Source organism: Apteryx mantelli, chromosome 40, assembly GCF_036417845.1.
Source record: "Apteryx mantelli isolate bAptMan1 chromosome 40, bAptMan1.hap1, whole genome shotgun sequence".
In the NCBI taxonomy this organism is placed as follows: Eukaryota; Metazoa; Chordata; class Aves; order Apterygiformes; family Apterygidae; genus Apteryx; species Apteryx mantelli.
The window spans coordinates 502,622-516,919 of NC_090017.1; the positions used below are offsets into that span (position 1 = coordinate 502,622).

Consider the following 14,298-nt stretch of genomic DNA (forward strand, 5'->3'; position numbering starts at 1 on the left):
TGCATGCGACCTTTGCCTGCATGCCTCTTCCTCATTGGCTGCTCTGCCCTGGGGGGTGTGGGGTGGGTGGGAGGTGCTCAGCCAATGAGAGGTGAGCGTTTGGAGTTGGATCTGGTACTGCAACCAATGAGAATATGGTTTAGTCTCATGGTTTTGTTATTGGCTATTTGTTTCTGTGCAATGGGCATAAACAGCCAATCAGGACTACTCTTTGGGGGAGGCGGGGCTAGCTGGGTGAGCAACCAATCAGAAGTGGGTGTTCACTGCACATGCCACACCCTTGCTGTACTGCTTCCCATTGGCTGCTCTGCCATGGGGAGGCGGGACTAGGTGAACAGGCAGCCAATGGGGGTTCTGTCTGTGCCACACCCATGCTATATGGCTTTTCATTGGTTTTGTTGTAAGGTGTGGGCAGGACTAAGCAGCAGCGCAGCCAGTCAGAGAGAGATTCCTCTCTCTGTACCACACCCATGTTGTGCAGCTTCCCATTGGTTTCTTCAGCATGGGTGGGTGGGATTAGGTGGAGGAACAGCCAATCAGCAGCCAGTGTTCCCAATACACACCCCCAAAAAGGGAGGGCGGGCCCGGGGTGGGGTGGGCCCCCTCGCCATTGGCCGGGGCGGGGTGGGGGGGGCGGGCCCGGCGGCCGGCAGCCAATGGGTGCATGGCGCAGGTTCGAGGGGCTGTGCCTGCTGTCGCTGCTGGTGAGCGAGAGCCCCATGGAGCCCTTCCAGCAGCACTGCCTGGGCTGGCTGCGGAGCCTCCAGCACCTCCTCCAGGTGTGCCGGGGCCGGCACGGGGCCGCGGGCGCTCGGACGGGGATTGGGATAGGGATTGGGGGCTCAGACAGGGGCTGGGATGGCATTAGGGGGCTGGGACAGGGGTTGGGGGGCTCAGACAGGGATTGGGATAGGGAATGGGGGCTGGGATAGGGGCTAGGATGGCATTAGGGGGGTGGGACAGGGGCTGGGATAGGGAATGGGGGCTGGGATAGGGGCCGGGATGTGGCTGGGGGGCTCAGACAGGGGTTGGGATAGGGAATGGGGGCTGGGATAGGGGCTGGGATGGGGCTGGGGGGCTCGGACAGGGGCTAGGATGGGGATGGGGGTGCTCGGATGGGGCTGGGGGGCACGGACAGAAGCCGGGATGGGGATGGGATTAGGCCGAGGTGCTTGGATGGGCCTGAGATGGGGCCGGGATGGGGCTGGGGGGCTTGGACAGGGGCCGGGATGGGGCTACAGGCACTGGGATGGGGCTGGGACCAGGGGTGCCGGGACAGGGCCGGAAGCATCCGAAGGGGCCGGGATGGGGACGGTGGCGACTGGGGGGGACACTGGGAGGCTGGTGACAGGGACACCGAGGACCTGGGGACAGAGCAGCACCGGAGAAGCGGGAGCCGGGGTGCAGGGACAACGTGGGACGGGGAACACGGGGAGAGATCTGGGGGGCAAAACGGGGGAACGGGGCGGTTTGCGGGGGGGGGGTGACGGGTGGCCTGGGGGACCGCGGGGTGGCGGGGGACAGTGCTGATGCCTCTCCCCCCCCATCCAGTCGCAGGATCCGGCCCCCACCATGGCGCTGGGGGTGGCGGTGCTCCACGACCTGCTGCTCTTCTCCTCCCAGCTGCCCGAGCTGGCGCGCGACATCGGCACCAACCACATCCCCGGGCTGCTCACCTCCCTGCTGGCCCTCAAACCGAGGTGACGGGGGGGCCGGGGGGACACGCGGGGGTCAGGGGGACGTGGAGGGGCTGGGGAGCGCCTGTGGGGGGGGGGGGGTGGGGCTCGGGGCACCCACGGTGGGGCCGAGTGGCGGCACACCGGGATCTGCCGGGCACACGGAGGGTTTTGGGGGGGGGGGGCGCAAGGGAAGCTGAGGGGGTCTAGGGGGAGCCAGCAGGGTTTGGGGGGCACATGGGGAGCTGAGGGGGGCACAGAGGGGTCTGGGGGGGCCACATGGGGGTGCTGGGGGGGGGACAGAAGGTTTTGGGGGGCCACAAGGGAAGCTGAGAGGGTCTAGGGGGAGCCAGCAGGGTTTGGGGGGCACATGGGGAGCTGAGAGGGGCACAGAGGGGTCTGGGGGGGTCACATGGGGGTGCTGGGGGGGGACAGAAGGTTTTGGGGGGGCCACAAGGGAAGCTGAGGGGGTCTAGGGGAACCCAGAAGGATTTTTGGGGGGACTGAGAGGGTCACACGGGTTTGGGGGCCACATGGGGAGTTAAGGGGGGCACAGAGGGGCCTCGGGGGGGTCACATGGGGGTACTGGGGGGGGGACAGCCAGTTTTGGGGGGGTACAAGGGAAACTGAGGGCATCTAGGAGGACCCAGAAGGATTTGCATGGGGTACTGAGGGAGTCACATAGCTTTAGGGACCACGTGGGGAGCTAAGGGGGGCACAGAGGAGCCTGGGGGGGCACACGGGGGTTTTGGGGGGGGACACAGAAGGTTCGGGGGGGCCCGTGGGGCCTTGCCGCCCTCACCCTGCCCGTCCCCAGTGCGAGCTGTCCACGCTGGAGGGCGTCAAGTCCTGCATGACCTTCTACCCCCGCGCCTGCGGCTCCATGCGGGTAAGCGTCCCTGGGGGGGGGGGGGTCTCCGTGCTCCGCTCCCCCCGGCGGGGAGTTTGGGGGTGTCTGTGCCTCCCTCTCCCGCCCCGGGAGGCGGTTTTGGGGGAGGGGTTGTGTCCTGCGTCCCCCCACACACACCTCGCTCATCCCGTGCTTCTCCCCCAGGGTAAATTAGCCGCCTACTTCGTCTCCCGCATCGACTCCGAGTCGCCCCAGCTGCAGCAGGTAGAGGGGGGAGCCGGGGGGGGGGGGGAACCCCAAAATGTCTTTTTTTTTTTTGAAGGGGGGGGGAATATTTTGCTGAGTAAAGCTCTGTTGTTGCAGATGAGGCTGCTCCAGGGTGCAGAGCAGCCCTGGGGGGGGTTCTGGGGGGGCCTGGGGCAGCCCTGAGGGGGCCAGGGCAGCCCTGGGGGGGTCCTAGGGGGGCCTGGGCAGCCCCGGGAGGGTTCTAGGGGGGCTGGAGCAGCCCCGGGGGGGGTCCTGGGGGGCTGGGGCAACCCTGGGGGGGCTGGGGCAGCCCCAGGGATGGTTCTGGGGGTCCTGGGGCAGCCCTGAGGGGGCCAGGGCAGCCCTGGGGGGGGTCCTGGGGGGCCTGGGCAGCCCTGGGGGGGTTCTGGGGGGCTGGGGCAGCCCTGGAGGGCCTGGGCAGCCCCGGGAGGGTTCTAGGGGGGCTGGAGCAGCCCCAGGGGGGGTCCTGGGGGGCTGGGGCAGCCCTGGGGGGGTTCTGGGGGGCTGGGGCAGCCCTGAGGGGGCCAGGGCAGCCCTGGGGGGGGGTCCTAGGGGGGCCGGGGCAGCCCCGGGGGGGTTCTGGGGGTCCTAGGGCAGTACTGAGGGGGCTGGGGCAACCCTGGGGGGGCCGGGGCAGCCCCGGGGGGGTTCTGGGGGTCCTAGGGCAGTACTGAGGGGGCCGGGGCAGCCCTGGGGGGGGTCCTAGGGGGGCTGGGGCAGCCCCGGGGGGGTTCTGGGGGTCCTAGGGCAGTACTGAGGGGGCCGGGGCAGCCCCGGGGGGGTTTTGGGGGGCTGGGGCAGCCCTGAGGGGGCCAGGGCAGCCCTGGGGGAGGGGTTCTGGGGGGCCAGGGCAGCCCCCGGGAGGGTTCTAGGGGGGCTGGAGCAGCCCCGGGGGGGGGGTCCTGGGGGGCTGGGGCAGCCCTGGGGGGGTTCTGGGGGGGCCGGGGCAGCCCCGGGGGGGTTCTGGGGGTCCTAGGCAGTACCGAGGGGCTGGGGCAGCCCTGGGGGGGTTCTGGGGGGCTGGGGCAGCCCTGAGGGGGCCAGGGCAGCCCTGGGGGGGGTCCTAGGGGGGCCGGGGCAGCCCCGGGGGGGTTCTGGGGGTCCTAGGGCAGTACCGAGGGGGCTGGGGCAGCCCTGGGGGGGTCCTGGGGGTCCTGGGGCAGCCCCAGGGGGGTTCTGGGGTGCCGGGGCAGCCCCGGGGGGGGCACTGACGCCGTTCCCCCGTCCCCCCCGCCGCCGCCGGGGCAGCTGGCGTGCGAGTGCTACGCGCTGCTGCCCTCGCTGGGCCGGGGCTTCTCGCAGGGGCTGCGGCACACGGAGTGCTGGAACCAGGAGGTGCAGGGGCTGCTGGCCACGCTGCACGGGCTGCTGGGCGCCCTCTTCGAGGGCAGCGAGACCGGTGCGCCGGGGGGGGGGGGCGGTTCGGGGGGGCGCGCCGGGGCGCACGGGCCCCCGGGGGTGGTCTGGAGGGGGGCGGTTGGGCTGCCGGGGGGGGCACTGGGGGGGTGCTGGACCACCTTGGGGTGGTTTCTGGGGTGCTGGGGGGTGGTTGGGCTGCTGTGGGGTTGTTTGGGGGGCGCTGGGGGGTGCTGGACCACCATGGGGTGGTTTGGGGGGCGCTGGGGGGTGGTTGGGCTGCCGTGGGGGGCACTGGGGGGGTGCTGGACCACCTTGGGGTGGTTTGGGGGGGTGCTGGGGGGTGGTTGGGCTGCCGTGAGGGGGCACTGGGGGGGTGCTGGACCACCTTGGGGTGGTTTGGGGGGTGCTGGGGGGTGGTTGGGCTGCCATGGGGTGGTTTGGGGGCACTGGGGGGTATTTGGGCCACTGTGGGGGGACTTGGGAGGGCTGGACCCCGAGGGGTGTTTTTGGGGGCACAGGGGGGTGGCTGGACCACCGTGGGGTGGCTTGGGGGGCTCAGGGGGGGTAGGGGGGATAGATGGACCCTGAGAGGTGCTTTTGGGGGGGCTCTGGGGTGGATGTACCCCAAAGGAGAGATTTGGGGGGCACGGGGGGGGGAAGACTGCCGCGGGGGGGGTTGGGGGGGACCTTAAGGGGTGTTTCGGGATGGGACCTGGGGGGTGCTGGGGCTGGAGAGGCCCTGAGGGGTGCTGGGGGGGGGGAGGCACGGGGGCGGTTGGACCCCGAGGGCCGTTTTGGGGGGCAGGGGGGGCTCCAGGGGGGGCCTGGATGGACTCAACCCGGGCGCTGACTCTGCCCCCCCTTCTCCCCCCCCCCCCCCCCCCCCCCGCAGACCCCCTGCCCTACGAGGGGCCGGGGGTGGAAATGCTGCTCCCGACCCCCCAGGACGGAGACACCGGCTTCGTCCTCACCGTGCACAACCGCTTCTCGGGGCTGGCCCGGGTGCTCCAGCTCCTGCTCAGGTACGGACCCCCCCTCCGGACACCCCCCCAGACCCCTAACCGCGTCCCCTGGACCCTCACACCCCCCCCCAAAAAAAAAAAACTCCCTTGCAGCAAGGACTTCGTGGCCCCCGTCACCGTCCCCGTCCAGGACATCTTGGACCTCGTCTGCCGGGCGCTGAACGTCACCAGCAAAAACATCGTGAGCGGCGGCGGTGGGGGGACGGTCCCCAAACCCACCCCCCCCCACACCCCGGGTGGGGGCTTTCGCGCTGCGTGTGGGGCACGGGGGGGTGGGGGGGGAGACCCCATCTCAACCCGGCCCCGTCTCCCCCAGAACTGGTTTGGGGACGGTCCCCTGAAGATGCTGCTGCTGCCCTCCGTCCACCTGGACATGCTGGACGTGCTGTCGGCCCTCATCCTGGCGTGAGTACTGGGAGGGAACTGGGGACGCTGGGGGTGTTACTGGGAGGCTCCTGGGGTCGCTGAGACGCTGGTGCTGCGCTGGAAGGGACTGGGGGCTCTTGGGGGGAGCTGGGGACACCAGGGCTGCGCTGGGAGGCAACTGGGGACGCTGGGAGGCAACTGGGGGCGTGCGAGGGGCAACTGGAGCATACGGGGAGGGAATGGGACGTACTGGGAGAAAACTGGGGGCTCTTAGGTTATGGAAATAGTGGGGCTATGCTAGGGGGGGAACTGGGGTGTACTGGGAGGAAAATGGGGGCTCTGGGGGGAAAATGGGCACAGTGGGAGGGAGTTGAGCTGCGCAAGGGGGAACTGGGGCTGTGCTGGGAGGGCAGCGGGGGCTCTTGCGGGGTGCTGGGCGTTTTTGGGGTGCTGGGAGGGAACTGGGGGCTTTTGTGGGGCGCTGGGGGCGTTTGCGGGGCGCTGGGAGGGCAGCGGGGGCTCTTGCGGGGTGCTGGGGGTGTTTTGGGGCGCTGGGAGGGCAGCGGGGGCTCTTGCGGGGTGCTGGGGGCGTTTGCGGGGCGCTGGGAGGGCAGCGGGGGCTCTTGCGGGGTGCTGGGGGCGTTTTTGGGTGCTGGAGGGCAGCGGGGGCTCTTGCGGGGTGCTGGGGGCGTTTGCGGGGCGCTGGGAGGGCAGCGGGGGCTCTTGCGGGGTGCTGGGGGCGTTTTTGGGGTGCTGGGAGGGCAGCGGGGGCTCTTGCGGGGTGCTGGGGGCGTTTGCGGGGCGCTGGGAGGGCAGCGGGGCTCTTGCGGGGTGCTGGGGGCGTTTGCGGGGCGCTGGGAGGGCAGCGGGGGCTCTTGCGGGGTGCTGGGGGCGTTTTTGGGGCGCTGGGAGGGCAGCGGGGGCTCTTGCGGGTGCTGGGGGCGTTTTGGGGTGCTGGGAGGGCAGCGGGGGCTCTTGCGGGGTGCTGGGGGCGTTTGCGGGGCGCTGGGAGGCAGCGGGGGCTCTTGCGGGGTGCTGGGGCGTTTTTTGGGGCGCTGGGAGGGCAGCGGGGGCTCTTGCGGGGTGCTGGGGGCGTTTTTGAGGTGCTGGGAGGGCAGCGGGGGCTCTTGCAGGGTGCTGGGGGCGTTTGCGGGGCGCTGGAGGGCAGCGGGGGCTCTTGCGGGGTGCTGGGGCGTTTTGGGGTGCTGGGAGGGCAGCGGGGGCTCTTGCAGGGTGCTGGGGGCGTTTTGGGTGCTGGGAGAGCAGCGGGGGCTCTTGCGGGGTGCTGGGGGCGTTTGCGGGGCGCTGGGAGGGCAGCGGGGGCTCTTGCAGGGTGCTGGGGGCGTTTTTGGGGTGCTGGGAGGGCAGCGGGGGCTCTGCGGGGTGCTGGGGGCGTTTGCGGGGTGCTGGGAGGGCAGCGGGGCTCTTGCGGGGTGCTGGGGGTGTTTTGGGGCGCTGGGAGGGCAGCGGGGGCTCTTGCGGGGTGCTGGGGGCGTTTGTGGGGTGCTGGGAGGGCAGCGGGGGCTCTTGCGGGGTGCTGGGGGCGTTTGCGGGGCGCTGGGAGGGCAGCGGGGGCTCTTGCAGGGTGCTGGGGCGTTTTGGGGCGCTGGGAGGGCAGCGGGGGCTCTTGCGGGGTGCTGGGGGCGTTTGTGGGGCGCTGGGAGGGCAGCGGGGGCTCTTGCGGGGTGCTGGGGGCGTTTTGGGGCGCTGGGAGGGCAGCGGGGGCTCTTGCGGGGTGCTGGGGTGTTTGCGGGGCGCTGGGAGGGCAGCGGGGGCTCTTGCGGGGTGCTGGGGCGTTTTTGGGTGCTGGGAGGGCAGCGGGGGCTCTTGCGGGGTGCTGGGGGCGTTTTTGGGGTGCTGGGAGGGCAGCGGGGGCTCTTGCGGGGTGCTGGGGCGTTTTTGGGGTGCTGGGAGGGCAGCGGGGGCTCTTGCGGGGTGCTGGGGGCGTTTGCAGGGTGCTGGGAGGGCAGCGGGGGCTCTTGCGGGGTGCTGGGGCGTTTGCGGGGTGCTGGGAGGGCAGCGGGGGCTCTTGCGGGGTGCTGGGGGTGTTTTGGGGCGCTGGGAGGGCAGCAGGGGCTCTTGCGGGGTGCTGGGGGCGTTTTGGGGCGCTGGGAGGGCAGCGGGGGCTCTTGCGGGGTGCTGGGGGCGTTTTGGGCGCTGGGAGGGCAGCGGGGGCTCTTGCGGGGTGCTGGGGGTGTTTGCGGGGCGCTGGGAGGGCAGCGGGGGCTCTTGCGGGGTGCTGGGGGCGTTTTTGGGGTGCTGGGAGGGCAGCGGGGGCTCTTGCGGGGTGCTGGGGGCGTTTTTGGGGTGCTGGAGGGCAGCGGGGGCTCTTGCGGGGTGCTGGGGGCGTTTTTGGGGTGCTGGGAGGGCAGCGGGGGCTCTTGCGGGTGCTGGGGGCGTTTGCAGGGTGCTGGGAGGGCAGCGGGGGCTCTTGCGGGGTGCTGGGGGCGTTTGCGGGGTGCTGGGAGGGCAGCGGGGGCTCTTGCGGGGTGCTGGGGGTGTTTTGGGGCGCTGGGAGGGCAGCAGGGGCTCTTGCGGGTGCTGGGGGCGTTTTGGGGCGCTGGGAGGGCAGCGGGGGCTCTTGCGGGGTGCTGGGGGCGTTTGCGGGGCGCTGGGAGGGCAGCGGGGGCTCTTGCGGGGTGCTGGGGGTGTTTGTGGGGTGCTGGGAGGGAAGTGGGGGCGTTTGTGGGGTGCTGGGGCGTTTGCGGGGCGCTGGGAGGGCAGCGGGGGCTCTTGCGGGGTGCTGGGGGCGTTTTTTGGGGTGCTGGGAGGCAGCGGGGCTCTTGCGGGGTGCTGGAGCCCCGGGGGGGCCACGGGCGCCCTGACGGCCCGGCGGCCCCCCAGGTGTGGGGCGCGCCTGGTGCGCTGGGGCAGCGTCCTGGGCCGCCTCTTCCGCAAGTGCTGAGCGCCTGGAGCGGCGCCCGCGAGGCCGCGCTGCCGGGGCAGGAGAAACCCTTCAGGTAGGGCCCGCGGGGGGGGGGGGGGCGACGGGGCTTTCGGGGTGCAGGGGGTCCCCCTATCTGTCCCATCGGTCCCAGGTTGACTGGGGGGACGCGCGGTGGTTTGGGGACACCGGGAGGTTTTGTGGACCCCGTGTTTGTCCAGGGCAGCTGCGGGGACACTGGGAGGTTTTGTGGACCCCGTGTTTGTCCCAGGGCAGCTGCGGGGACACTGGGAGGTTTTGTGGACCCCGTGTTTGTCCCAGGGCAGCTGCGGGGACACTGGGAGGTTTTGTGGACCCCGTGTTTGTCCCAGGGCAGCTGCGGGGACAATGGGAGGTTTTGGGGGTCCCTGTGCCCGTCCCAGGGCAGCTGTGGGGACACCGGGAGGTTTGTGGCCCCCGTGCCCATCCCAGGGCAGCCGGGGGGGGCCCGAGGACACCCCTGACACCTTGTCCCCCCCCCAGCGCGGTGCGCACACCGTCTCTACGAGGTGCTGGAGCTGTGGGTGGAGGTGGCGGGCGCCTCCTCGGGGGTCCTGCAGGGTCCCGGCCACCCCAACGAGGTGCTCCTGGCCCATCTGCTCAGCGACATCACCCCCCCGCCGAGGGCGTCAAGGTGAGACCCCGCCAGGGACACCCTGGCCCCCTTCCTGCCCCCCTGGTCCGTCCGTCCCCCCCCCAGCACCCCCTTTTATTCCTCTCTTTCCTTCTTTCCGCCAGTTGAAACAGGACCCGAAGCCCAGCGCCCCGAAAAGACCCAAACTGGGCGACGGGGCGGACGCCCCAGTCCTGCACCGCAAGCTGGAGCCTGCCGCCAACAGCGACGTTGAGGTGGGGGGGTCCCGGGGGGGGGGAACCCCACTTCTGGGGCTGATCTGGGGGTCCCGGGGGGGGAACCCCATTCTGGGGCTGATCTGGGCGTCCCAGGGGAGCTAAACCCCACTTCTGGGGCTGATCTGGGGGTCCTGGGGGGGATAAACCCCATTTCTGAGGCTGATCTGGGGGTCCCGGGGGAGCTAAACCCCATCTCTGGGGGTGATTTAGGGGTTGCAGGGGCTAAACCCCATCCCTGGACCTGTTCTGGGGGTCACGAGGTGCTAAACCCGACATCTGGGGGTCCTGGGGGGGCTAAACCCCATCTCTGGGGGCTGATCTGGGGGTTGCAGGGTCTAAACCCCCTCCCTGGGGCTGATCTGGGGGTCCTGGCGGGGGCTAAACCCCTCCCTGGGGCTGATCTGGGCGTTCTGGGGGGGGCTAAACCTCATCCCTGGGGCTGATCTGGGGGTTCTGGGGGGGCTAAACCCCATCGCTGGGGCTGATTTGGGGGTTCTGGGGGGGGCTAAACCCCATCGCTGGGGCTGATTTGGGGGTTCTGGGGGGGCTAAACCCCATTTCTGAGGTGGATCTGGGGATTCTGGTGGAATTAAACCCCGTCTCTGGGGGCTGATCTGGGGTTTGGGGGGGGGGCTATACCCCTCCTAGGGGCCTCTACCCGTCGTTGCCCCCCACCCGTGACTCCCGTTGCTGTTGTGGGGGTACAGGGGCCCCCCGACGGCCCCGTTGCTGACCCCGTCCCCCCCCCCAGCGCTGCGCCGAGCCATCCTGACCGGGGGGCCGCTGATCAAGGAGGAGACGCACCGGGTAAGAGGGCAGCGGGGTGGGGGGGCTCCGTGGGGCAGATCAGGGACGGGGGGGGGCAGGCGCTGGGGGAGAAGGGGGGGTCGCTGGGGGGCAGGTAATGGGGGTCTCTGCGAGTCTGGGGCAGAAAACGGAGCCTTTATAGAAGAAGGAGAAGTATTGGGGTTGGGGGGGGGCAGGTAATGGAGTCTGTGGGGCTGGGGCAGGTGTGGGGGGCTTGGGGGCAGGTAACGGGGGTCCCCGTGGGGCTGGGGCAGGTATTGGGGGATTGGGGAAGGTATGAAGGGCCTGGGGGGCAGGTAACGGGTGTCTGGGGCAGGTAACGGGGGTCTGTGGGTCTGGGGCAGGTAGTGGGAGCAGGTAATGGGAATCTGGGGCAGAAATGGGGGGCCTGGGGGGCAGGTAATGGGTGTCCCCCTGAGGCCGGGCTGTGGGGGGGGGGCCGTGCCCCATCGCTGCCCCCCCTTAACGCCTCCCCCCCCCCCCCCCCCAAATGGCAGCGGCTGCAGGAGCTGGTGGTGCCGCTGCTGCTGCGGCTGCCGCAGGCCGAGGGCCCCCCCCGGCGCCGCCGGCCCCCCCCGGCACCCCCTACGCCAGCCCCCCCTGCCGCGCCGCCCTCTACCAGCTCCTGCTGGCCCTGGTGCTGGCCCCCGCCCCCGCCGGGGCCCCCCCCCTGCACTGCGCCCTGCGGGCTTTCGGCCAGGGCCAGCGCGACCCGGCCCTCCAGGTGAGCGGGGCGGGGGTTTTTTTGGGGGGGGGGGGGGGGACACACACACACGGGCCCCCGTCTTCCCTAGGGACCCCCCGTCCCGCAGCCGGGACCCTCAGGGGCTCCTGACCCCCCCATCCCACACCCAAGACCCCTTTGGGACCCCCCCGTCCTGCAGCCAGGACCTTCAGGGGCTCCCGACCCCCCCCATCCCACACCCAGGACCCCTTTGGGACCCCCCCATCCCACAGCCGGGACCCTCAGGGGCTCCCGACCCCCCCATCCCACACCCAGGACCCCCTTGGGACCCCCCCCGTCCCACAGCTGGGACCCCCAGGACCCCCCCAAATCCCCTGAGCCCTCTGACCCCCCAGCTGGGACCCCCCCAGGGACCCCCCCATCCCACAGCCAGGAGCTTCAGGGGCTCCCGACCCCCCCGTCCCACACCCAGGACCCCCTTGGGACCCCCAAAATCCCCTGAGCCCTCTGACCCCCAGCTGGGACCCCCCCAGGGACCCCCCCGTCCTGCAGCTGGGACCCTCAGGGGCTCCCGACCCCCCCATCCTTCACCCAGGACCCCTTTGGGACCCCCCCCGTCCCACAGCCGGGACCCTCGGGGGCTCCCGACCCCCCCCCCCCCATCCTGCAGCTGGGACCCCCCAGGGACCCCCAAAATCCCTTCAGCCCTCTGACCCCCCAGCTGGGACCCCCCAGGGACCCCCCCCCATCCCACAGCCGGGACCCTCGGGGGCTCCCGACCCCCCATCCTACACTCAGGACCCCTTTGGGACCCCCCCCATCCCGCAGCTGGGACCCTCAGGGGCTCCGACCCCCCATCCACAACCAGGACCCCCAGGGACCCCCAAAATCCCCTGAGTCCTCCACCCCACAGCTGGGACCCCCCAAGTGACCCCCAGGGACCCCCCTATCCCACAGCTGGGACCTTTGGGGGCCCCCCCCATCCTCTAGGACCCCCCAAGTCCCCCAGGACCCCCCCCCATCCCACAGCTGGGACCCCCCCAAAATCGCCACTGGGGACGGCCCTTTCTCACAGCTGGTCCCCCCAGGACCCCTAATCCCCCTGGGACCCCCCCCCCACAGCCAGGATATAGGACCAGGGGTCCCCCCCCAATCTCGCATGGAGTTGGGGGTTCCCCCCCCCCCACCGTGACACCCCCAATAACCCCCCACCCTCCGCCCCCCCCCCCCGCAGGTCTCCTCCATCTGCACCGAAGCCCTGGTGGTGGCGAACGCCCTGGCCCGGCCCTGGGTGCCCCCCCCTGCACCCCACGGCGGCCCCGGGGGCCCCCCCCGGAACCTCCCGCCCCCCCTTTCCGCCAGCCGCCCGCCCCCCCCCGGCTTTCCCGGGAGCCCCCCGGGGGGGCCCCCCCCCACCTCCGCCGCCTCCGCCGCCTCCGCCAACCCGCTGGGGCCCCCCCCGGCTGCCGCCGCTGGCGGAGGAGCCCCCCGGGGACGGGCCGCCGCTGCCCCCCCTGGGGCAGCCCCCCGCCGCGGCGGGGGGCCGAGGAGGAGGAGGAGGAGGAGGAGGAGGAGGAAGAGGCCGGGGGGGCCCCGCCGGGCGGGGGGGGGGCGTCCGCGGCGCCCCGTTTTCGTGCACTACGACAAGGAGGAGCCGTCGGACGTGGAGATCTCGCTGGAGAGCGACTCGGACGACAGCGTGGTCATCGTCCCCAAGCGGGGGGGGCCCCCCGCTTCGCCCCCGCCCGCCCCGGGACCCAAACCGGGGGGGGTCCCCCTGCTGCTGCCGCCGCCCCCACGCTGCCGCCGCCCCCCGCTGCCCCCCCCTGCCGCCCCTGCCCGCCGCAGCCCCCCCCCCGCCGTCTCCCCGCCGCTGCTGGCGCCCCCCGAACCCGCCGAGGAGCCGGGGCCCCCTCCCTGGCGCTGCCGCCGCCGCCCCCCCCACCGCCGCCCCCCGTTCGCCCCCCCCGTCGCCCCCCCGGAGCTGCCGGGGATCCCCGGCGAGCCCGACCCGGCCGTGATCAACATCAACAGCAGCGAGGAAGAGGAGGAGGAGGAGGAAGAGGAGGAGGAAGAAGAGGAGGAAGAGGAGTTCGGGGAGGAAGAGTTTCTTCGAGGAGGAGGAGAAGAGGAGGAGGAGGAGGAGTTCGACGAGGAGGAAGAGCTGGGCGAGGAGGAGTACGACGAGGATGAGGAGGAGTACGAGGAGGACGAGGGCCTCTCCGAGGAGGAGGAGGAAGAGGAGGAGGAAGGCGGCGGCAAGGGCGGGCAGCCCCTGGCGCTCCCCGAAGAGCCCCCGCCGCCCCCCGAGGACACGGGCGCCCTCGTCATGGAGGTGGACGAAGGCCACCCGCCCCCCCCCGCCCGAGGAGGGACGAGGACGACGAGGACGAGGACGAGGAGGACGTGGGGATGAAGGTCCCCCGGGAAGGGGGAGAGGAGGAGGAGGGGGAGCCCCCCCCGGAGGTCCCCGAGCCCCCCCCGCCCCTCCTGGAGCCCCCCGAGGTGACCCCCCCTGCCCTGGATGCGTCTCATCCCCCTCCGCACCCCGAAATCCTGGGGGGGGCCGGCAGCCCCCCCCCCAAGTGCCCCCACCAGGCTGGATAGAGGAGCCCCCGCCCCCCGCCGACAAGGGGGAGGGTGAGGGGCCGGGGGGCTTTTGGGGCGAGACTGGGGCAGTTTGGGGGTACTGGGGGGAGAATGGGGCAGTTTGGGGGGGGGTATTGGAGATAAATGGGGCAGTTTGGGGGGAGAGTGGGGCAGTTTGGGGCAAAGATGGGGCAGTTTGGCCATGGCGGGGTGGGGAATGGGGCAGGTTGGATGGTTTTGGGGTGAGAACAGGGCGGTTTGGGGCAAAGATGGGGCAGCCTGGGGGGTTTTGGGGTGAGAATGGGGCGGTTTGGGGGTATTGGTGGAAGATGGGGCAGCCTGGGGGGGGGTGGAGTGAGAATTGGGGCAACTTCGAGGGGAAAATGGGGCAGTTTGGGGCCCCCCTGACCCTCTCTGCCCCCCCAGGAGCTGGACGAGACAGCGACCATGCTGGCAGACTTCATCGACTGCCCCCCGGACGATGACAGGACCCCTGAAATGGCCCCGTGACCCACCAAAACGGCCCCCCAACCCCCCAAAACAACCCCGTGACTGACTCCCCAAAACGGCCCCTTTGCCCCCCCATACCCACAGCCCCCAACACAGCGAGACATGGAATAAATCCCCCCCCCCATCCCGCTCTGGCTCCGTGTGTGTCTGTGGAGAGGGGGGGGAGTGAGTCCCCCCCCCCCCGCCATGGGCCAAGCCCCCCCGACGCCCGGGACCCCCAAGAAGGGAGGGGGCAGCGCTGGAACTACAACTCCCAGCACTCCCTGGGAGCTGCGGGCGAGCAGGGCGCGCTGCGAGTGACGCAATCAAGCAGCGCCCATTGGCGGAGGCGCTGTGGCACTACAGCTCCCAGCGTCCCGCTGGGGCCTGGCGCGCTGGGAGTGACGCAATCA

The 14,298-nt window shown here is 71.6% G+C and overlaps 1 protein-coding gene across 1 annotated transcript; it reads left to right on the plus strand.

Moving 5' to 3' along the window:
- The first annotated feature begins 2,252 nt into the window (after positions 1–2,252).
- On the plus strand, positions 2,253–13,310 carry LOC136995201 (proline-, glutamic acid- and leucine-rich protein 1-like). Its single transcript, XM_067315018.1, is given in 15 exon segments — positions 2,253–2,258; positions 2,368–2,565; positions 2,731–2,790; positions 4,042–4,192; positions 5,045–5,174; positions 5,268–5,355; positions 5,491–5,579; positions 8,385–8,425; positions 8,428–8,500; positions 8,947–8,959; positions 8,961–9,097; positions 9,999–10,122; positions 10,620–10,670; positions 10,673–10,846; positions 12,042–13,310. Coding segments are annotated over 15 exon segments (2,517 nt in total). The 3' UTR covers positions 13,224–13,310.
- Positions 13,311–14,298: the final 988 nt, after the last annotated feature.